The sequence below is a fragment of the Anser cygnoides genome, chromosome 8 (genome assembly GCF_040182565.1).
Source record: "Anser cygnoides isolate HZ-2024a breed goose chromosome 8, Taihu_goose_T2T_genome, whole genome shotgun sequence".
NCBI lineage: Eukaryota > Metazoa > Chordata > Aves > Anseriformes > Anatidae > Anser > Anser cygnoides.
Window position 1 is genome coordinate 12,658,548 of NC_089880.1, and position 25,176 is coordinate 12,683,723.

General features: G+C 37.6%; 1 protein-coding gene across 9 annotated transcripts in view; it reads right to left on the bottom strand.

Moving 5' to 3' along the window:
• RALGPS2 (Ral GEF with PH domain and SH3 binding motif 2) overlaps positions 1–25,176 on the bottom strand; it is a 144,460-nt gene that overhangs the window by 62,181 nt on the left and 57,103 nt on the right. For all 9 annotated transcript variants that reach the window (XM_048073382.2, XM_067001492.1, XM_048073386.2 and 6 more), the window contains 4 exons: positions 21,371–21,421; positions 15,713–15,796; positions 8,056–8,145; positions 4,118–4,210 (listed from right to left, as the gene is read on the bottom strand). In XM_048073382.2, coding sequence (XP_047929339.1) covers positions 4,118–4,210; positions 8,056–8,145; positions 15,713–15,796; positions 21,371–21,421 — 318 coding nt within the window. The remainder of the gene's footprint in view (positions 1–4,117; positions 4,211–8,055; positions 8,146–15,712; positions 15,797–21,370; positions 21,422–25,176) is intronic.

A 25,176-nucleotide genomic window follows, 5' to 3' on the forward strand; every position in this document is an offset into this window, starting at 1 on the left:
GTTAAGTTTGATTGCTATGATTTCTTTTACCCTTAAATGCATAGATTTGTTTCCCCATATTTTTTGTTGTTAAATATGACTGCTTCAAGATTACAGCATTTACTCTTTAACGATGAGTACTTGGAGGATTAACAGAGAAAAGTAGCTATTTTGGCAGCAGATTTAGATAAGCCTTCTAGAGAATTAGTCAAATATAAACTTTGGTGTCCTGCAGGATCTTTATGAAATAATACAAGTTTTCCGAAGACTAATCTAGCCAAAACACAGCACAAGTTCACATGCTGCCCACTTCTGCAGTGTTTTAAAGTAGTAATTTATTCGCTGTAATGATCCATAAGTTACTGTTTTCTCATTAGATGTACTGAGTTTTATACCAATCCAGTTCCACAAAAACCCGAATTCCAAAATGTGTTCTTATTCAATTGAAAACTCTTAACAAATTAGTTTTCCAAAGAGCAAAGTAGTATCATTAAGATTTGAAAAATATCTTTTATTAAACTACAATTAAGAGTAAAGATTTGATCCATTTTTCTCCACAAAAGGAATTACGGACTGGAATACAGGCTGCACTTATTGTTCTGCTAACTACCAATTTTACTGGATCTTATTACTAGAGGAGCTGTCACTTAGAATACAAAAGCAAGCCCTGGATCTTCTGTGTCCACTCTCCCCCACCCCAACACCTTCCTCTGACAGTATTAACAGAAACTAAGCGCTCTTTACAAGACTGAGAAACTAAAATATTTTTGAAATATCTAACTGCACTACTGTTGCAAAACCACATCAGAGGCTTTATTTCAACTTAAAGCCAAAGTTTAAAGAAGGGTATAAGATGTTCATACTGAACATTTTGGGAGAAGACTCAGTGCTTGAGTCTCCCCCTCAAACTTCTCCGACAAGATCCTCAGTAGTGCAAAATTACAAGGTGCTGATCACTTTTTATTCCCTTTTCTCTTTCAAAAAGAAGATCACCTTATGTGAACATGATAGAAGTGGAAACGCTCCTTTTCTAAAGCTGTAATTTCACTATTGAAATAACTTTTTTCTACCTGCGTTTCCCATACCTTAGTCTTCATAAGGATAGCCACACCAGCAAATTGAACACAGGCTTTTAGAAGAAAGTCACTTTTCAAGAGTGAATTGTTTTCCAACATGTGCTGGTCTTTTGCATTTCAACAATTAATTGAACATTGTTAGCTTTGGTTCCAATATTCTGATGAGCAACAACTCAAATTCATTTCCAGGACAAAAGAACAACAGGCATAACTTCTTTCCAGCCACTGGAACGTAACATTTATCGTTTGAAGTTTATCTCCTCAAAGATGGTTGCAGTTTAAACAGCCTAGATGAGCCTTCCTTCAACAATATTCTAAAACATTTTGTCTCCACTGCATGTCTGGAAGGCTTTCTGTTGTTTTTTTGGACTGGAAGGTATGGCAAGACTAACAGGAATAGTAATGGCCTAAACTCAGACTTGAATGAAATTAACTGGATTTTCCTGAAAACGCACTGAATTGCACAGTCTTGTTCAAGTTGAATAGATCATTTCACAGGCTCTTTGAATAATCTCTAAACAAGTAAAGCCTGTGTAAGTTTCTTTTGTGCTTCTGGTGCAATTCACATCCTGTGTCCAGTTCCTGCATTAATGTACAGAGAGCCTGACAAAACAAAAGGTGTTATTCTGAGGAGAAGTAAGGACCTAATTATTATTTCTTCAGTTTTGGAACTGCTTCTTTTTCTAAATAATATTTCTGCTGTCTCTTTTGGTATATTAGGCTCTGAGGATGCAAAGAACAGTAAAGAGATGTACATAGGCAGACAACAAAAGCCAAGGCTGACAGCTTACAGTAGGAGAAGGGTTCAAAGACTGCCAGACGGCTCCTTGCTTTACAGCATGCCAGCACTGGAAACAACTTTTGAAATGGAAGAAAGGAGAGCTGAGGTTTCAGGGTGCCGGCAGAGCAGGGCAGGATTCACCACACCTAATTTCAGCTGTCTAATGATTATTTGCTTATATTGCTTAAGTCCAAGTTAGTCATCTAGCTTCTTTTACATTAAATAGAGAGAAGCACGTTCCTGGAGAAGTTCATGATTCAAGCTTTGAATACGGTAAATCATATATTAGAAGCATTTATTACTCTCTAGAGTTCATTGGGGGTCCAGGCAATGGATGAGACAAGTAAATTTCAGACATATTCAGACATGCTGTCAGATAGCATGATTTTTATTTTTTTATTTTTTAAGAAAAGGAAGATTAGATTACCAAGCAAATATTTAATGGCTCCTTTCAACTCTAGAGTCCAACCACATAAGGTGACTTTTTTAGGGAGCAAGTATACTTGCAGCTATTTTCCTGACTATAAAAGTTAGGTCGATTGCAAATTGCTATGAATTAGCTTAGAAAGGAACAAGAAACACTCCCTTGTTAAATGTTCTGGAACACTGTTGTATAACTCAATCAAGTGATGATAGCGGCTTGCTTGGTGTGCCTTTTTACATGTCTTTTCTTGCTTTTACTATACAGAAAACAAAAGGCTTAGAATTACTTCAAGAATTTATAAGCTGAACTTCCAAGAGAAAGATGTCTAAATCAGTTTGCAGTACACATTGCTAAGAGCTATCCTGCAACTTTAATTTGCAGAGGCTTATAAAAGATGATGAAAAGCACAGATTAGCTTGGGACCATAGAATTCAAAAACACCTTCAGAAACATGGAAGAGGTTACCTGGCATTTCAGAAGTTGGAAGAAGGGCAAAGTTTAAAAACTGATACATATGCCAGTGGCATAACAACAATCTTCCTAAGAATTGCAAACCACTGCTTCTAGTTGACGAAGTAGGAAAGAAACCGGGAACTCCCTGTTCTGAATGGCATAATCATGGTAGTAACTAGTATGGTTATATTAACACATAGGTATAGCAGGTACTCTTTTTGAGTCATGCACAGAAAGCGATTTGGCATCACAGTTACACAAAGCTGTAGAGACAACACAATGACAAAAACAGAAAAACAGAAGTCAGCCTCGAGAACACTCTGAAGTGTTAACTTCATAAAGATTTTCTTAGAGAGATTTTGGTATTTTGAAACAAGAAGTCTTATCTAATTGCATACTTGCAAAATGTGCACAGAATTCTAGGTGAGTATCTTGGCAGGAGTGATTTAATCACTTTTGTTAACATTTATCAGCTGAGCAACATTATCATTCAGTTTTTCTTGCCTTGGGTGGGGAAGGAAACAAGATGAAAAAAACACTTTTTGTAATATACAAGGATGTGTAGACATATGTAGAGAAAGTTTTTCATTCTTTTTAGCTGTCTATTTGTATGGATACCTTGCTCAGGAATATTTCAGTCACCTGATAACTTCCATCACACTTGAAAATGTCACAGTTCATCTGATTTTACAATATATATATATACACACACACACATATATATATATACACACACATCGTATAACTGAATCAAGCACAGTTTCCTTAACTTGAAGGTATCAATGAGCAGAAGTTATTTCTAATGTCCTACTCATGATGGATGCAACTGCACAATATTGATTCTAGTTAATTAATTCAGAAAACACGTCAAAACGTTTCCCAAGAAAACGATTCTTTCTTAACTATACAAATCTAAAAACATGCAGTTGCTATAACTATGAAAATAATTCTGAAAACTCTGATGAAGATTGCTATACTTAGTTATCAGTAAAAGAAACTAAAAATCTCTTTATGGAAACTGAATCAAGAGTTTCTGAACATCTGTTCTCCATAGCAAAAAAATTCCAACAGCATAAACCCCTAAATGATTAAAATATGACCCACTTTGGCATTCGTAATTTTCCAGCAACTAAATACAAAATAGCTTCTGGCCAAATTAAAAGCCTCTGCATTTAGCAGAATCTGTAGGGAGCTATTTTTCAAAAGGAAAATATTTCTATGCCAGAATGGAAAAAAACTCAACAGGAAACCATAGACTTAAGATGCGGTAGAAACGTTATGTACACAGTACAAGAAGATTACAAATATCTGTAATAATTATTGCAACCTTGAAAATAAGCTACAGAATGTTGTATTTTTCTAAGAATAAATTAAAATCTCTCCAATGTCCTGCTGCTCACTTACCGCCCATGTTTTAGTCAGCCTGAAGATCGGTGCACTCTGTAGGCCTGACACAACTGCCATAAGAGCATGCAGATTATTCAGCTCATACAGTTTCTGAGGACAAAAATGTATACAAAAACAAACATTCCAAGTGCTGTCAACAGTTAATACAGAATGAATAACAATCTAAAGTAAAGAAGTCTTGCGTGTTCTACAATGAACATTTTATTATAGTGAGATGCTGTGCAGCCATATCACTTTTATGGCACCTTCTAATTTTTCATTGTTGCTTCTGTACCGTTTTGGATTATATCACACTAGCCATTTCATTTTCCAGAGAGAGACGTTCTAGAAATATATATATGTATACATTTTGTGACATATACCAGAAATGCCAGAAATTGTCAGGTTTGAAAAATTCCTTTCTTTGAAAATTCATCAGAATTTTCAAACTTAACATGCCAAGAAGGATAACACAGTTGTGAATGATGTGATTATGGTAGCATTCAATATCGTAAATATATTTTGCACAACTGGCTTATGGAGCTACCAAGGCTACATCAAAACACCTAGAAAAGTTGATGCAGGATGAAGTCAAGCAGGGTACATTTGAAAAGCCATGTACCTAGGGTACTTCGCTCACTGAAAGGCAATTTTGGGGGTCTAAAATCTAAAACTAATTTATGATAAGATTACGAGGAATCCTTGCTTCTCAAAACACAGCTGACAGTCTTTTTTCCTCCTTGAAACTTAGCTTATCCAAGATGTCCTCATTAGGAGGCCATTCATGAGATAACACAAAAGTAAGTAAGATTTAGCTAGGTTCTGAATAAATGATGAATATCAGACTTTTTTTTTTTGTTAAGGGAGGCTAGAAGCAGAACTGCAGGGATGGTTTTCCAGCTAGCAGTTTGGGAGCAGGCCAAAGGATTCTCTCTCCTCTTTAAAGGCTGATGGTTCTCTGGTACAGTGTTAAGGAATGAGGTCCTCATGGGTATTTCTCAGGAGTGCCATGTTTAATGCTAACTATTGGGTCACTGTAGTAGGAATTTGAGTCTGTGTGCCTGGAACTCCATGGTTCTGGTATGTCTACTGACTACCAGAGTCTTTCCACACCCGCTGAATAAGAACCTCTCTCACCCTCTTTGGTGAAATCTTTAGTAAGTCTGTGTAAAAAGCAATGTTACATGGGCTGGGGTGGGAGAATGGAGGCGGGTCACCAGTGGCGTTCCCCAGGGCTCATGTTTGGGGCCAATTTTGTTTAGCATTATCAGTGATGTGGATAAGGGGATCATCTGCATACACCTTCAGCAAGTTTGCAGATGATACCAAGTTAGACAGGAGTGTTGATCTGCCTGAGGGTAGGAAGGCTTTGCAGAGGGATAAGACAACTCAATAGGGTGCATCTGATTTTATGGCATTCAACAAGGGTAAGTGTCAAATCCTGCACGTGGGTCATAACAACCCCATGCAGCAGTATAGGCTTGGGGAAGAGGGCCTGGAAAGGTGCCTGGCAGAAAAGGAGCTGGGCATGCTGGGCAAAAGCAGGCTGAACATGAGCCAGGAGAGTACCCGGGTGGTCAAGAAGGCCAACAGCAGCCTGGTTTGTGTCAGAAATGGCATGGCCAGCAGGACCAGGACCTCAGCGCTGGTGAGATTGCGCCTCAAATACTGTGCTCAGTTTTGGGTCCCTTTCTACAAGAAGGACATTGAGTTGCTCAAGCATGTCCAGAGAAGAGCAACAAGGCTGGAAAAGGGAGTAGAAAACAAGGCACATGAGAAGTGGCTGAGGAAACCAGGGCTGTTTAGGCTGGAGAAGTGGAGGCTGAGGGGAGAGCCCATTGCTATCTGCAATTCCCTGACAGGAGACTGCAGCAAGGAGGGGTTTGGTCTCTTTTCTCATGTAACAAGCAATGGGACACAAGGAAAGGGCCTCAAGTTGTGCCAGGGGAGGTTAGACTGAGCATTAGGGAAAATTTCTTCATGGGGAGGGTGGTCAAGCACTGGAGCGGGGGAGTCTCCGTCCCTGTAGGTATTTAAGAGATGTGAAGACGTGGCCCTGAGGGACATGGGTTTGTGACAGGACTCGGTGATCTCAAAGGTCTTTTCCAACCTAGATGGTTCTCTATAACATAGACCTATCCCTTCCAGACAGTATTGCCAGTCTTTGTCTAGCCACTCACACAAGCATCTATTTTTCTCCCCCACTTGCCCAAAAATAAGATAAAGTTCGCTGTTCTGAAGGACACAGAACAATAACATGGCTGATTAAAAATAAAAAACCTTTCCTAGCTGCTGCCAGCACTGAAACAGAAGTCATAACCAATCGAGATAGTCTGGGAACTTCAGGGGAATGCAATTACGTCCAATTAGTTCATGCATAAAACAATATAGTATGAGATGCCATTAAAGGCCTGCTAGCTATATAATGGATTGTCAGCACAAAAAGTTCAGTCTAGGGGATTTACAGCTTCTCTGAAAAGTTAATTAGTGCTTTGATAATAGCCTTGCCATAAACAGAAAATGGCACTAACTGCAGTAACTCAAAGCTAGCAGCCATATGTAAGCAAAGCCAAGATAATAGATACAGTAAATAAATTAACAGATAAAAGCACCCCACGTGTTTCCCCGGTTTTGTAATTGTAGTTTTACAACTCACAGCTAAGAGACGCTCAATTGACTTTAATTGTTGAGGCACAAAATCCTCTCTCAAAAACAGCAGAGTTTCAGCAAGCATTGCTGTCTACAGTCCACAAATGAGATCAGGCTCAGTGTGCTGAGGCCAAAGCAGGGACTAAAATGCCCCATCAGAGCAAGGCCACAACCAGGCCTGACCCAGCTTTGTTTCCAAGATCAGTTCTGCACTATGATCACTACAGGGGCACGCCTTCCCTACGTTTATGGAAGCAAATTTGTTTATGTCCATTTCATCAAACAAAATCCCCTCATTTAAAAAAATATATTACATGAAGGTACATTAACTCTTCAGATATCAAAAGATATTTAAAAGATACCCTTAGAGCCTCTACATTTTTCAATATTCTCAACCACTATGACCATGGCACGATTTATTGACAAAGGTTGTCAAATCTTACAAAATTAGCTTGCAGTCTGTGCAGTCAAACTCCATGGAGGTAAAACTTTACTTTGTGGAAAAAAAACTGCATAAAGACAAAATGTATTTGCAAGATGGATACCAAGGTAACCAACAAAAAAAATTCAATCATTTTTAGTACATAATCCAAGATGGTGACAGAAGTTATCTGCAGTAGCAGCCACTTTGAGGCAGCAAAAAGAAAGAATCCCACTCTTCACAGAACAACGAGTAAGTTTCTCTCTGAAGGGCCGGGATTCTGGCTCATCTAAATCCGAGTCAAGATTTCCTGATCCTTTTCTTAGGAATGTCAGTCCTAATGGCTTTTAGAAAGGTACCAAAGGATAAGAGCTCTAAAGCGCTGAGCTCAGATACACTTCTGAAACTGTTTTTAAAACAATATTAGATTTATATTATTCATGTCACAATTGAAAAAAAAGATAACAGACGCTTCCTCCCTTCCAGTAATAGAAGCAATTTGTGTTCTGACTGATACTGTTTGAACTGATTCTATAAATACTGTTTAGGTTTATCCAACATCAGAAAATATTTGGTAAGTTATATTATCTAATAAAGAATATTTGAAATAAGTTTTCACTGTGTTTCCTTAGCTAAGTTTTTTTTTTGGTGGGTGGGGGGGCAACAAAGGCTTCAATTTCAGGGCTTTGCTCTGTCACTATTTCTGACAACTTTGTTACATGCATGAGCCAAGCACCTATTCATGTCAGAAGATACAACCACAGCTAAACTGGGTGTCAGATAAATATTTACCTACGTGTATTTCTGAACTGACCAGCCTAAGTATAAGATCTTTCATCACGGTGAATCCCACAGTCTCCCCTCCCACCCACCCCCAATTCCTTACCTTTGCAGTTTTAATATAGTGGCTCAAAACCTCAGCTCTTATTTTTAACGTTTGTGCATGTAGAATCTCTCTGACAACCCAGAAGCTTACCTAAAAAAGAAGATACCTTTTAAAATAGAGAATCAACATTACACTCTTAGAATATTCATTTCACGAGTAACACATTGAAGTCTCACAGCATTCAGGTTCCATTTATAACATATGAACAAATTTAGAAGGTTCAAATGCTTGTACAATCAAGCAATATAACCCAAGCCCTAATAAAAGGCCTTGAATTTTTTTCCTGTTATTCCACTCATTCTCACTCGCAATACCATCTACCATTACACGATCAAGCAGTTGCTTGAATCAAATTAATAAACCCAATTTATGTTTAAAATTGAAAGATCCTTGCATTTTGTTACTTTCTTCACTTTCCCCAGTGCTACAGGTAACAATGCATTCCAGTATTTTGTTGGAGAGCATGTTCTGATGCCTGCTTTTCTCACTAAGTACGTGGGTAGCTAAATTTGTCTTTGTAATACCTGTCATATCCCTTACTTGTGTACAAAGACACCGGTGTCTGCTTTTCTAATGAGGAAAACCCTTTTGACAACAGAGCACCTCAAAAAAAACCAAAACATTATATGCAATCTACGCAAACATACTCATTTTCAGGCTAAGTTTGAGGATGAGATGTCAGACAAAAAGCAAATCACAAAACCCTCAAACTTCAAAAACATTCTCCCAAGAAAATAAAACCATGAAGAAAATTTATTAAGGGAGTCTACAGAATGAAGGAATATAAAACTCCAAATCAAGCTATATTCTGTTTCTGGTTTTCCATGACTACAAAGCCACACTACCCAACTCACAGATGTATTAAACTGCTTCAGCTCCAGTTTACTGACACTTGCAAATTCTCAGCACCCCTGAAGAAAATAAACTGGTATCACCTGAACACTGGAACATAAGGTAGGAATCCTTCCTACCTTATTTCTCTAATATTTTAAGGTAATAGGTTTCTCTAATATTTTAAACTCTATGGCAGCAGAGTTCCACTCCCATTTAAACAAGAACCCCAGAAAAGAGGCTTTTAATACAGATATTTTTGTAGTCATGAGAGTGACAGTTACATTTTAATAAGCTATGAAAAGGTTTTCGTACCAAAGCCTAACAGCAATTCATAAATCCAGGTAGGCTGTAACCTGGAGTTTATTATTTGTAACCTTATTGATGACTAAGCCAATTCCTGTCTAATATAAAGTGTGCTATCATTCTCATTTGTTAAATTTCACGGAGTTAACATCACCTAGTATGTAAAAATTGCCATCATATTCAGTACAGCATGAAGGATGCCTCCTGCATTTGTTAATTACCTGATTAGCAAGATTAGCAAGACACGGCATAACTGCTATTTACAAAACTACTGAAAGGAGCATACAAAGAAATGTACGCTACCGTATGTAAACACTTGTCAACCTGTCGTGCAGCTCTGATTTTTAATGCTTCTAAACTACTGCTTGTAAACTAACATCACACGCATATGCAAGTTACTGCCCAAAATTTCAATAAAAAAATCCTATTTATCCTGTTTCACTCTGTATAGTATGACAGTTCTGCACACAGAATATCACCAGAAGATCCACATCTCCAATAAATAAATAAATAAAATTACATTTTCAGTGAAGTTAGTCTGATCTGATGAGAACTGAGATGTCAAAACACAAGAGCTCTGAAACTGGAAAACAGAAGAGCTACAAAATAAGACACTAAAAACCCACATATATCCTACATAACTGCTTTCCTTTGGTCTATTTATCTAGAGTCATACCAGCCATGAAATAAACGCCAGGGAACTCAGTTTTCTTTTCCATCTGAAAAAACACCAACAACAAAAATAAAACACACAAAGCATCTCCTGAGAGACTGTTACCTTGATAAATGTAAAAAATGGTCCTGTGCAAACAGTGTTACTATAAAATATGTAAGAAATAAATGCATAAATACTGAAGTATTCAGCAGTACTTCAAAGTATTGTCCAAAAAATTACACCTCAATTTGATGTTCTGCTGCAGTTACACAGCTTGAGAAAGCCAACTTTCCCCTTGAGTGGTAAGTTGCCAAAGAGATGCTTTCCCTTTGAAGATCAAGGAAATTTTAAGTTTTACCATAGGTTTTTGTATTGCAGAGAATCTCAGAGACAACACCACTCTGCTGTGCTTCACAGGCCCGCATGCCTTCGATCAGATAAAAAGAAATGTGAGGGAACAGGAGACTGCTTGCAGTAGGCCAGATTATGAAACACTTGCTCAAAACATGGAACAATGCTCGAGCGTGTTTGTAAGGAAGAAAAAACAAACAATTGAGCATGTTGGCCTTGACTTCTACCGAAGCTCATCAGTCTCACAGTAACACAAGTGCCGCACCACACAAGTACTCCTGTTTACTCAGTGAGCTCTGGTTTCTGTCCCAGTCCCAGCCGGACTGGGGTCTCAGCACTGCCAAGGTCTTGCGGGAAAACAAAACAAAAAGCCAACCCCAAACCCTCCCTCTCAGCTCAGAGCTCTCCAATGCCTTAAGTGAAAGTAAGCAGGCGAACGAATTAAGCCAGTGACCATTTCCATTCCAACCACCTCCACTCCTCTTTGGTGTGTTTTCGCTGGCACTGACACTGTTTTTTGGCTGGCCTTCCATTCACTGATGTCTTGAAAAAGCACCATCTAATTTTTCCAAATATTTTAAAATAAACAAGTTAAACAAAGCTTTTTGTTTTAATTGGCCACAAATAACCACTTCTATATCTTATCCAGGTTCTTTCGTCATGTTTATCGTGAATGGTTCCATAGATATTTTGTGGTTATTTTGTTTAAAGCCTTTTCTCACTGCTTTTACATTTTATTTTTCCATATATTTGTGTGGTAATATTCCTCCCTATTAACATATAAAAACATGATCAACTTTGGAATATACCTTTCATGAGTCACAGTCTAAGCTTTTGAAATTATCCCGAGCTTTCTCTAAAATAATAGCTTTGCTATACTGGCACTTTTAAGCTCACATTCACCGGTTCCAGACTAATTATGCCTTCTCTGTTAATCAGTAGATAAATTCAAGACTCTCTCTCTTTAATAGAGTTTCTGGATCATTCTTTGAAATACTGGAAACATTCCAATACGCTACATAAAAAGACGGGATGCAGCATAAAATAGACAGCACTGACCTTGCATCTTTACAGATGCAGTAAAATCCATGTCATTCCCCTGCCTCTGTTTCCAAAAGAAGAATGACCACCTCTCCCCCATACAGGTTTTTTTTTAATTTCTGATAGCCCTAGAAAAATTTCACTACCATATTCGATGGCAACTTAGCAAAACACTACACCATTCAAGACAGCACAAATTTTCCCTTCCTATGGAATCTTACCATTTCATTTAAAAAAAAAAAAGTGTTTCACAGTGACAGTAAAACATACAGATTTTGCCTTTTTCAAGGGGGATTTTTGCTTTAAAAAACTGCTCAAATGCATCAAATCTAGTTGACAAGCTTCTCTAATATTTTAAGCTCTACGGCAGTAGAGTTCCACTCCCATTTAAACGAGAACCCCTGGAAAGAGGCTTTTAATACAGATATTTTTATAGTCATGAGGGTGACAGTTACCTTTTAATAAGCTATGAAAAGGTTTTCATACCAAAGCCTAACAGCAATTCACAAATACTTATTTCCAGAAGGTAGAGAGCAACGTTTTGGTAAGTAGTCAGACCTGATGATTTTGCACTTTGACAAATTTATGATTTACAACAGTATCAAATTATACAACTAACTTTCAGGAAAAAAAAAGTTGCAAAAGACAGGGATCAGAGTTTTAAAAAATTATGTAGCGAAACTGCAAATTTTAAGAAAACATTTGATAGTAGCTGTGTAGATCTATGCAGTACCGCATCACAACGTATGCTTCGAGAATAAAAGAATCCTGGCACGGAACGACTCACTGACTTCTCTTCCCTGAACTTGAGCTGTTTTTACAGGCACCATATATAATTATCACATAACTAATGCTGGAAATACACTACTTCATTCTCAGTGGACTGCAATCAACTGCACATAATCATAACTGTTTCCAAAGCTCTATCAGCAGATCAATTTGCTGTGAAGCAGCTGTTACTGATTTAATATTCTTTTTACTTACAATGTGAGAGCTGTGCAAGACTTTCTTTTGGCAACTTGGGGGAAAAAGGGAAAGAGACAAATGCATGATGCATAATTTAAACCCAGTGAAGTTTCAAAGGTTAACAAAAGTTTGTTGAAATGTATTCACGGCCAATAAAGCCAAAAGTCACGATGATTTTATTGATCATGTGTTTTTAGCTCTAACCATCTGAACCCCCTAGGTAAGTAGGGCAGGTGCCCAACAGGAACCGCGTGCTGCTGAACAATCAGCTGGCATAGATCCAATCTCAGAGAAGGTTGTCCAGGCAAGGAAGATGAAAACTGCTTACTCTGCTGTGCCACCTTATTCCCAGCTGCCACTGTCTATCCCATACGAATTCTTGGCTTTCACTGCCCCCAAAAAAGATGGTGAATCTAAATATAACTACTATTGGAACGAATGACTCCTCCCCAATGACGCATTTTGAACTATAGGCACACACCACATCAAAAATTCTACAAAGTAAAGCATCAGTAAGTCAAAAGTGGATGTATCCATGTGAACGATAGAAATCTGCAACTGAAACACCACCTACCCCTTTCCCCTTCTTCTCTGGTTCTACCATATGAAGGTAGGACTGATGACTTTCCTTGGTGCCAGAATAAAGACTGATGCAAACTTCTTGGAAGAAGTTCTTGGAAATGGTACGTCCCTCAGCCACCAAAGCTGCCGCAATTTCCCAGAGAACTGGTTAGCCAAACTAACCCCAGAATCAATGGAGGAATCTATCAAGTGAGAGAGGGGCACAACCAACTTTTATGGCTGTACAGAAAGCGTACACACAGGGTAAGGATTATCTACAAACCTAGAACTTACAACAAGAAAATCCGAACCTACATTTGCAAACATCCCACTAAACAGAACGTCTACATGAAGGACATCTGAGGAGACCCGTAGGCAGCCTGGCATCAATCTGTTTGTATGTTTATCACTCTTCTGATGTTCACTAAAAAATAAGCTAGAGAAAGGGAGAGCTCAAATAAACCTCTGCCCTTTCCTGACTGCATCACTCCTTGCAACGCCCTCAGATGCAAAGCCAAAGGAACAAAAGGGGGAGGTAGAAGGGAAAGAAACAGCACAAGAAACGGTATAAACATCTGCTCAAAGCTAGCCACAGGGCTGCACTGTATTCAAAGTTTCCCTTCACCATGCTGAAAAAATTCAAAGTGCAATGACAGATCTTTAGTCAGCTAAAACACCGAACAAGCTCAAAGACACTACAGAACTTGGAGTCACCTAGTTCTAGTATTTCTTCCAGAATGGCCTGGTCTTTACCTGCCTTTCAATCAAAAATAAAAGCTCCTTGAAACAAAAGTGTAGTAGAGAAAAGAAAACAAGACAGATGGAAGAGCCAGTCACAACCCACAATCATCTAACATGCACCATGGAATAATGAGAATATGAAAAGTTCCCTTTAGCAGTTAGCAATGCTTTCTAGGGAAACAGGACTATCAAGTATTATGAATAAACGTGCTACAAAAAAAGGCAGGTTATTTCTAGCATTTTATTCTCTGTATTTACTTTGTTGTAGGCACATAGTTTTTATAGAAATCCACACAGAAATGTTTAAGACAGAACAAAAGAATATTACCCATCAAATTAAATCAATAATCAACCAAACCTATTTGGTAAGTGTTCCACAGAAGGGTGGAATGTAGATACATCCTTAAAAAAACAGCTAAAATCTGAATTGGTCAAAAAAAAAAAACTAAAAAATTTAAACACGAATAAGAATGTGACACTTAAGAAAGTACTACAATAATAAACTAATGGGATATATGGAATTTATGTGTTAATCTAAGAATACTGCTTTTAGAAGTTTCCTAAACACTATTTAACAATAGAGTTAAAGGTCTTAAATGCTGCTAAGATGTTAACAACTACCTTTAAGTGACAGCTATCTCCTGCTATTTCTGGCCAGCTGTACAAGGCAGGCCTTCCATCTCTTTTCTGTCCTTAACATATTTTACTGGTTAGATATTTTTAAACTGTGGTTCTGTAATGACAAACAGTCAGTTCATTGCTTATTCACATGATCTGGCTTGCCCTCCTTACTTCTTGCTACTAAATGTATTTTAACAATTCTTTCATATGTTTAAAGTTGTTTAGCCAATTCCTGCAGTTCCTTAGTGTGTTATACAACAAAAAATTAGGAGTGAGGTTCTTGAAGGCCCTTTCTACAAAAACATTTCAGAATATTCAGCAAAACAGCATTTCTTTGAAGACAACTTAGATGAATAAAAAAGATCTCAAAATGCTGGAACCACTGGTTTATCAGCGAGATTAATGTAAGAAGGATCAGTGTAGAAACAGTCTCAGGCTAGACACAGCAACTTCAAAAGCTAGATCAGGAAAATTTCAACTAAATACTATGGCGAGGGAGAAGAGGGGGAACAGAGTTCAGTAGATGATGCTACAGTCACAAGAAGTTTGAGGCATAACATCATCTCTTCTGAATGTGTCCAAACCCATCCACAGAGAAGCACTTCAGTCATCAGATGGTTAAGGAATATTGCAATTTTTGTAGGTAATTAATAGAGCTTGGTTGGATCCTGAATATGAGCAATAGTGGAAAGTGAGAAAGTATACAACTGACAGAAAAAAAAAAGGAAAGTTAGAGGCTTGGCCTGCGTTTGCAATGATTAACAAACATGTCTAAGATGTGAGACTGGGCACAGAAAACAGCTCTGGAAGGAAGCTTTTAAGTTTGAGACATTATTAAACATTTACAAGAGGAGAGATAGGGGTAAGAGAATTACTTCATCTGAAATCCAAAATAAGGCATTACATAAAAAAGCGTTACAGTTTTGAGACTTGGTTGGCTAACTAACAGCTGTAGTTATGCAGCTTTAATAGAGGAAGAAGCTAGAATTGTAATTTTAATTGATAAATTGGTTTTATAACAGATATTTTTTTTAAGAAAGCAAGCCACAAATCTCAACTACATACCTGAAACATTACACCAAGTAGAGAATTAAAACAAAGTTTTGTACAGTCTATGTATTTGCAGTTTTTAAGTTTGCCTAGAATCGTCTTAAAAAGATGACCATACTGACAAAAGGCTCTTATTTCTAGGGACAAACACACCTCTGTGAAGCAAAAGACATTCAACTAACATAGAAAAAAATCATACCTAATTATTACTCCAAAAATCCTATATGGTAAGCCTTTAACCTCAAATGATGATCCTGTCTTTATGAAAAGGACAACAACCGTTTTGGGGAAAAACCCTTCATATTTTCCTTATTTTATTCATCAGTAGCTGCCATTTAAAACAAAGCCACAACTATTTCTTTAGTACTTCTTGGTCTTCCTGTATTTGCTGAAGATAAGGAACTGCTTTAAGCACATATCTGAAGTTTTCAAATAATCAGCTGTGATCAACAATAAAAGTCATGTGCCAGAACACTTAATTCCCCAGACCTTTTAAACATGCACATGTAATTACATTTTAAAAAAATAACTCACATGATTGAATCTTCTGGTGAAAGCAACTGCATTTGGAGCAGAACTATATTTCTCTTTTTTATTCCATCCACAGCTTGCCAGCTCCTGGGAGAACAAGGATGAGAATTCATTTTTTTGAACTACTGCACACCATATGTTCAGAGCCATAAGCATATAGAGAGATGAATTGTAAAAAGAATTCAAAATAACAGAGCAATAATACAGTGAAGTCAAAATAACAGAGCAATAATACAGCAAAGTAATAAACACAGAGTAGCACTTTTTCTAATTTCTTTTGAACATTGAGATTCCACAGTTTCATTTCTGATTTTATTTAAATAATTAGATTTTTGACATTCATCTTTTGTTGAATTAGGGACGTTACTTTCTTAATTCAGCTATTAGAAACCAGAGAAATAATTCAAGATTCATTTTGTTATCATAGAAAATGTCACTTTAAACATGAACCTGAGCTAGAGAGAGTCGCATGCCTTTTGGTTTTAATTACTTTCTGAAGACATTTGAAGCCTATTTAGATGATAGGCCTTGTTATATCGATCTAGACATGTCCCATTAATGCAACATGCCAGTTAAAATAAAGACATAGCAAAATCGTCATCTTCTGTAGCCATAATAAAATTAACACTTGATTTCCAATTTTCCCCTCCAAATGAGGGAATTTTATTTTAAGTTGAATAACAGTCAGCACTTCAGAAAATATTTTGTGGAGTTAAATGGAGCAAGGAGACCGGCTTAAAAAAGTTAAGAAGTCAGTTAATTGGTGTACTTAAGTCATCTTAAAAATTGTAGACCATAAGAACTTAACAAGTTATTTGCAAAGCCTGAAAAAACATTTCTTTAACTAAAAAGTTACAGTGCTTCCTGTCTGTAAAACTTAGTCAGCAACTGAGCAACTGTGTCACATTCATTGTTATTTACTACCACTTAATTTCAATAAAGAATTTTGACTAGGAGCCATAAAAATGAATGTACTGATGAGCTCTCCTATTCCTATAGAGCAGCACACACAACAGACACGGGTACATACAGCATACAACGTATTTCACAGCGCCAACTGAAACCATCAGGAACATTACCCAGTACAGACACAATTAAAGTGGCATAATAACTAAGTACAGCTTTTTTTTTTTTTTAATAGTTATTCATGCTTTCTTTCCATATCTTCCACTCTGAAGCGCTCTCAGTTTGATTACTGTATTGAGAACCACTTACTGAAGCTGGCATTACACCATACATGCAACTACCACGTAACATAGGCAGAATGCTTCAACATATAACTAATAATTATGCCTTTTAAGACAGTCATATTTTAAAAGAATCTGCTATCTGAATATTGTAAGCTGTAACCTCACAACAGCATGTTATTGTAAAGAGCTCTGAATTTTGTTTGTGTTTAATTAGGAACTTCTTAATGTCCCTTCAATCAAAATCCCAAAGCTACTAAGGAGCTTCATGCCTGTTAAGAGACCTTCAGCTCTCCCACTTTATTAAGCCCTTGGCATCCTGGTACAGGCTAGAGGAGACTGAGAGGCTCCTATGTGAAGAATGTGGAGTGCCCAACTGTGTATTTAGGGCCAGTCATTCAAACGTCACTAGGAAGTTCCGTCACCAACACCTATCCTGGAAAATGCCATGCTGTCCAACATAGGAAAGCACGTGCCCGTGTCCTTGTACTGGCCCTTCAATGTCTACTTGCAAGACAGCTGTGTGGCCCTGAGCTGCTCCTGCTGCAAAGAACAGGCCAAGAGGCGAGAAAGCCATCCAAGAGACTCGTTTGTGTTCTGTCCCTCAGCCTCTCGCTGTGACGGGGTTCCCATTAGAACAATCCCAGCTTGGCACGTGGGGACAATACAAGGTGATTCATCCTTACTGGCATCTGATGATTACACTTTCTTAAAGGCAGAAAAAAAATCGTTTTAGGTTAGGTTTAGATTAAATTAGTTTCTCTAAATTAGGTTTAGAGAAAGCATGGTAATTTGTTAATGACTGAGGCCTTGTCCTCGTAATATTTCAATTCTTATCACTGAGTAAAAAAGCTCAGATAGCTGAGGGCAGAAGTCACCTGTTACCCTGGCACTGTACAGCTAAGGGTTTGCACTGAAGGGTTTTGTATCAGAAGCAGACCTGGTTTTGTGACTCTGGGGCTTGTGGGACTAATGTGACTAGTGATTAATGTGAGGAGAGGTGGGTGGGTGTGGTTTTTTTGTTGGTTTTAAAGCCAAACAAATTACCATGAATCTTTAGATGGTACATAAGTAGCAATCTTAAGATTAGATTCAAATTTGTATTTATGCACTCAGAGTTCTAGTATCAGGTGGGCACAAGTCCAAGATCTTAGGCTGTGAAACAGATACATACATAGAATTACTATTTCTAAGAGGTCTCCTTGTTTTTTAATTTTAATTGCATCTAGTTCCTTCTGCCTTGAGACTTAATCTGCATGCTCCTTTTCCATAAAGTTAACACAACTCAGAGGCACGTCAGATGCAACAGACCTCTGCCCACCTGTGAAGGAGCACTGCTGGACACACAGTACTTGACACTGTCAGTGCCTTCAACTTCGTGCAAACATGTGGGAAGCATCAAAATGACGACAGATATTTTGCAGTGAAGGCATCATAATTTCTTACATGGCACATATGTGTTTCTTAAAAAGGTGAATACATCTAGAAAGTAATTCCTATTCTCCCCCAGTTTTCCTTTTAGATACTTGTTCCACTTTCTTCTGCTTTTCCCCTTTATGTACCCTAATGAGGTAGAACATCCAACAAAATTCAATATGCCTTCTTGACATTTCTTATCTCTCAGAGCCTTTCAGTAGGTTTGCTCATACAACATAACCTGAGATACAGAGGATCAACGTTAAAAGAGCAGCAGATGACAAGTTATGGAGTACTGGATCACTGCCACTGTATCTAATTCACTTGCACCCTTCTGCTTGTTCTGCAGCTGACTGCTTGCTCTGTGCAATGCTGGAAGCAGAAATGGGAAGAAAATATTACCATCAAGCTCAAGCAGAGAAACTTCTGTAAGAGCAGATCATTAGGAAAAGTCCTAGCTATTTAAATTGGTGGCTTGATTTTTTGATACCCAGTTCTTTGAGGCCCAGTAACTAGAGAACAGGCAGGCACTGCAAAAAAGCATCCAGAACTGCAACATTTCGGGGTGGGGAGGGTGAGACGACACAACCTACATTGCAGCAAAGCTTAGCTTTTAAATACATTCTGTGTGTATTTCTAAACAATTAGATAAAAGGGTAAATCAACTTGAAAGTTTTTGATGAGCGCTTTTTTTTTTAAAAAAATCCTACTAGAAGGTCAGGGTGACCATATCCTGCCAATCAAAAAGACTAAGGATGCCCCAAAAAGCCAGAAATCAAATGGAAAGCTCTTTGAAGGACTTAGGGGAAAAAAAGAAGGTGGAGATTAAGGGGGTGGGGGGAAGAGACAGCTTGCTGAAAACATGCAAGCTAAATTATGAATAAATCATGAAAACATTTTCATGTACAAATCAAAAGAAAGCCTTAAAAAAATATATATATCCATGGGTAGACAAATGATCAATCAGTAATCACCACTAAGACTTTTTCTGGAAGGTGTCTCTATTGGAAGCAAGACATTCTTCAGGGATCCATACAAACAGGGACATGACAAAAGCCTGCCACCAGTAAAATACTTTATGATAATCTAAAGGTGACTGATGAGCCCAAAGACTTCCAACACTACTGACAAAGTGGACAATAAAATGAACAATAAAAATAAACCTTGAAAAGTATGAAACAATGTCCATAGGAAAAAGTTAATCAGACCAAAATAAGGATAAACAAATTCATAATTTATTGTAGTTACTGTGAAGATTCTGAAAACATCAATTCAAGCCAGGCTGCAATAGAAAGGAATGCAGAGGTATTTAAAAACAGAATAGAGAGCACAGATCACCCATGTGTTATCCCAGTACATCTACGGACCACACACATCTTGAATAAAACAGTAGTTAGAGCCATTTTTCTTTTTACAAAGATATATGAAGCAGTCAGAGAAACAGAGGACAATGAACTATGGCATGAATTCTTTTCCTCTCCTATATGAGGAAGAAACTGAATAGAGTTGCTTTTGCAAATGGAGATCAGAAAAGATACAACAGCAATGCAATGAAAAGATGCCTGGCACAGGAAAGGCGAATAGGAAGTTATCTACTGATCAGAACAGCACAAGGTGTATTCAGAATGGCATGAACAGCTCACATGAAGGAAACATTTTCATATTATACACTGTAAATAACAGTAAATTGTGAAGGTTGAACATATAATTGAGTTCAAAGGGAATTAGCCAGAAGTCAGGGAAGAAATGCCCATCACAGGCTATTAAGCATGGTATGTGGATGCACCTTGCAGCTCCAAGTCTCCAGCTTCTGATGCCAGAAGGATATATCAATGTATAGATAAATACATGGTTTCTCATACTGTCTCACTAAGCATCTACTGCTGGCCACTTGGAGAGTCTGAAAGGACTGCTGACAACCATTCCCACATTCATCAACTTTTTCCTGAGTCATAGGGTACATTTCGTTACGGCAGTGCATGTTGCTGCAACCTGTAAACTTACCACTGTTCCCCTACTCACAATCAAAGCCAAGTATGCCCTGACAAAAACCTCATGAATAAGCTGTACATGTGCATCACCTCCAAGCATCAAGACTACATATACAGCTATTATCTCCATTAAACATACAAATGACTACTCCATAATTTCAAGGTATGGAAACAAAAAAACAATGGCTATATTACCAGCTAAATTAAACTACATTCAGGACCAAAAGCATAGCTGAAACATAGAAGTGATATATGGAGCTATTTGTAAAAGCATCACTAACCTTGATACATAATGTTTCTACCATTTTTGTATATTATTACTGAACAAAGGTCATTAAGTTGCAGAAAATATTAAAGCCCTTCCTTCTTCCGTGAAAGTGAAACAGCACCTCTGAACCTCTTTATTGTGTAGCTGGGACAGGTGTGCATGCGTGCTCCAAGCAGAACAAATGGCAAAAGCACAGGAAGGCCGCTGCATTCATTATGACAATGTAATGGGCAAACTGTGGTGTTTGTACTTAGAGGGGTTGCTATTTGCTTTTGGTTCTGTTGTAATACATGTAATAAGTATTTTTCTTTTCTCCTTCTTATCATGACCTTAAAATATACTGAGATACACAATCAGTTTCTTAGTGATGAGGCTAGGATTGTAGTTTCTTAAATACTTTGAAAAAGTAACAGAAAATGTCAGTTCAGACAATTAAAATACATATTTGGGCACACTGTGTACCACCCAGCTTATTAGTTAGTTTGGTTTTTCCTTGGATCTATGAGGAGCTGGAACCTAAAACATTCTGACCAAAATTGTCAAATCAAGATTTTTATCATTCAAACATTAAAAAGCAGATACTTCATCTCTAGCACTGGTTGAACGTATTTAAATACCAATAGAGCATTCCCCAAACTACTAGTTCCAGATATTTTTGTATTATAAAACCCATCTGCCGAAGAGTTATAGAAACAAAAAAACGTTTATATTTATTGAGCATACTCACACTTCGCAATTCTGGAGTTTATGCATAATCTTTTTCATTTAAGTTTGAAAAGAAAACCAGTGAACTACTCACCTCTGGTTGAATTGCTTTAAATACAGGGACATCCATTAGTGTTATCTGACCCTGAAATAAGAAATAATAAGTTAAGTTCAAAATTAACTTTGCATCCTATTAAGTTGCTGCACTGCCGGAGAAAAAGCGTACTTGTTCCATTGTTTTGCTGTTATTTCACTTTAATTTAGTAGCATGTTTAAGAGGTTTTGGCTCTCACCACACAGCCATCCTGCAAAACCAAAGCGCTCCAAACTTTACATTTAATAAAATAAATTATGAGAAATTATTCTCAGGAGCACCTATATATGCAAATCAGAGCTTGAGTTTAGAAATGCTGTATAACGACCTATCCAAGAATATAAGGACCTAACTTCAGTTACCCAAGCACAGTTTCTCTTCAGACTCTGAATTCTCAGTCTAGGCATTACACAACTCTATTGAAACATCCCCAAAATCTGCAGTTGATACTTGGACCATATTTGAACCATCTAAATAGCAAAGCTGAGTAATCCTTCAGTTGCACAGCAACAGTTAAACACAGCTATCGCACTTCCACCGAGTTAGAATTGGCAAGTTTGTTTTCACTGTCTGTTTAGCTTTCAAAGGGGTAAAGCGGCACTCTCAAAAAGAGACAAAAACTAGGTTTTGCAATTTTAAACATATTCAGAGCCTTATTTTAAGCAGTTTAGAATTGCTGTCTGCCTATAAACCCAACAGGAAGAGATCACCTCTTTCAAAGAACATGTAAGGTAGCCCACAAACACCAGTGCTATCCAAGTTGGATATCAAAATACCCTTTTAGCAGTGAATCCAGAGACCTTATTCAGTTTTGTCAGGTGCAAGCTGCTTAGCTATTTTCCCTGTTTCCTTGAAAACTGTGGTTCTTCCTTTTATATACTCGGTGCACACTAAGACCACTGTGACTCTCCAAAACTGACTTCCATTGAATCACATTACTGGAGAACAAGTTGGCTTCTCAAATAGAGACGGCCTTGCAGAAGAAATTTAACTAGGGTGCTGTAGTTAAAAGAGAGCAGGTGTTAAGAGATGCACCTGGCTCTTATGAGATGAGAAGATGGGTTTTGCCAGAAATTTGTATTTTGCAGCAGATCTGATGACATTTACATCTCTTTTTAGGTCTAAACTCTGTCAAACACAAACAAAATTGTACAAATCAGTCCCAATTTCTGTAACCAACAAACCTGACACAATCTTCTGTTATTTTGCAGTACAGCACTGAAGTAACAAGCTCTTCACGTTTCATTTTTATATGCTTTCTTTCCTGTATTCCACTTTAGTCAGCTGATGCTTCTTCCAAACTATGTTTTAAACCTAGACAACATTTTTCTAAACTTGTGTTCAAGTGAGACTAGATCAGATCAATTTAACTGAACCCAGAGCAGAAAAACAGGAAAATACTCTTTTCCTTCAACATAAACTCTCTACTCCCTTCCACCCATAGCAACTACAGTAAAAACAAACAAACTTTTGCTAAAACCAGAAGAACGCCTTCCGAACTAGAAGCAGCCTAACTCAGGCCCCTCTCTTATTAACAAGGGACCTGCTCGTGAAGGGGAAAAAATGGCTTCTTGTGCTAAAGTTGGAGACTGATTCAGCATTCAGTTGTTTGTTTTAAACGAAAGATCATCAGGGTCACAAATGTAGAAATCTTGACAAAAAGTTTTCAAGAAGGGCAATTTCAGCATACCACAAGAAGTCCTGAGAGCAAGAAGTCATTCCTGGCAAGGGAAGCGGACAAGTTTGTGAAATTGTGCTCAGACAACGCAAACTATTCCAAATGTGGTTAATAAACTTTGCTTTGCTTTTTCATTTTAATGCAGGCACAGGCCATACTGCTGGGTTTTAATCCTGCCTTCTCCTAACCCAAGGAGATTACCAGGTAAAGGACGAGAGCCCTTGAAGAGAAGTAACACCCTGCCAAAAGCCACAACACGCTTGACAATCCCTGCCATAGGTGAAGGGCACAGACAGAGCCTTCCATTACCCACAGAAGAGCATTAGAAACTACTTCATGTTACAGATGTCATTCTGGAATACGTTACACTGTACTTGGGTAAGCAAAGAGCTGCATCTTGGCAATTTAATAGTCATTGTTCACACAAAAGCAAAAGAGAGTATGGTTGAAACCCAATGTTTTATTTCTTCCCATGAAAAAATTGTGTTCTTGACCAATCTGAACTGCCTTAGCTAAGTCAGAATGTTATTTGCTTCATGCTTATTCCTAAACAAATTATTACTTGAAGATCAACATCAGCAATTTATGAAAAAGACTGATTTTAATTTTGCACCACAACTCTGACATCAGAAGACATGCACGCACTTTAAATAGAGAACGGTATATTAACACCACGCATAAATAAAATGAATAAAACTACACAGGCCAAACTTCAAGATTAATGCTCATTACTAAAAGATTTGAAATGACTGTTACCAGTATCACAACATACAGAAGACAAGTCTGAGAACAAAGATGCAGCAAGAGTTGGGGTCTTTTTTCTTCGGGGGGGGGGGGGGGGGGGGGGGTCTTTGTTGTTGTTGTTGTTTAAAAAACCAAACTTCTTTCTTCTTGCATCACCTACTTATGTTTTACCTACTTATGTTTTGTGTGTGTGTGTGTGTTTTGTTGTTTTTTTTGAATGGGTGGGTGAGTTTTTTGCTCATTTGGTTTACACATTTTATTGCCTTCACTAAAGGCAACATCCATCTGTAGTGACACTAGCATTTACTTTCCCACTTGTTCAAGAAATATCCCGTATAGAGGTTCTTTCCTTAGAAAGCCTGCAGTGTCTTAAGGATTTCAAGCACTTTAATTGTTCACAACTCCAAAGCAGCAAACAATTGTTAGTTGAACACCTAAGCTGATGGATACAAAACCATTTGAGTTCATAAATATAGCAGTGTACTCACGAGTTTTTTAAACCTCTGACAAAGCAAGTGTTTTGTTTTTTTTAATAAACATCTACTCATTCATATTCAGAAGTCTAACATTTCTCTAAATTTTTACCCTTTTAAAGGTGCTTACTCATTGCTAAGCCAAAAAGAAAGCAAATTGAAAGGCCGTCATTCTAATCAGCCCACTTGAAATGACAAAGCCTAGAAAATAAATGTGTGATATTTGTTGGATACCATTGCTCAACTCTCTTTATAAAAAAATTATACCATGGCCAAATCATGGGGAATTTAAACCCATAAACAAAGCCACTAACTTGGTTTCTGTAGCGAAGCGATACAATGCACTGACTTTTCTCATTTCAGTTCCCTAATCCAGCCAATACAAGTTCCTGGATATCTCCCTCTCCTGAATGTGGTTCAGTGGTTTAATATTCAAACTAAAAATTTCAAGTGTTCACATCGATTTGTTGCATGAAACAAGCCAACAATAACCCCTCTGGTTTGTGGTTTCTTTTTTTGTTTGAGCTCTCAGCTGCATGCATTAAAAAGTCACATGCACAATTCAAGACCTTGATTTAAAGGAGCATTTTGATTAGACACAGAAGCAGCAGCTTAGTATTTTCTGCCCTTTCAGAAGTGATATGGCTATCGACTTCATCTATATTAAAGTAGTTCTTCGTTGCTCAGGCAATGAAAGAGCTGAACATATTTTTTTTTTTCTCAAATTGGCTGTAGATCTTGATAACAATTCTAGAATATGATTAGAAGAGGGGTTTCTGTTTAAGTGTACAATTATTGTCCTTCCAGATCCTCAACCACTTGAGGAACCCTACAAGGGAAAACCATCTTTAAGAAACGGTGAATCTTGCAATTCTGATATAGGCTTGTTAGAGGGAAGATAATGTCCCCCC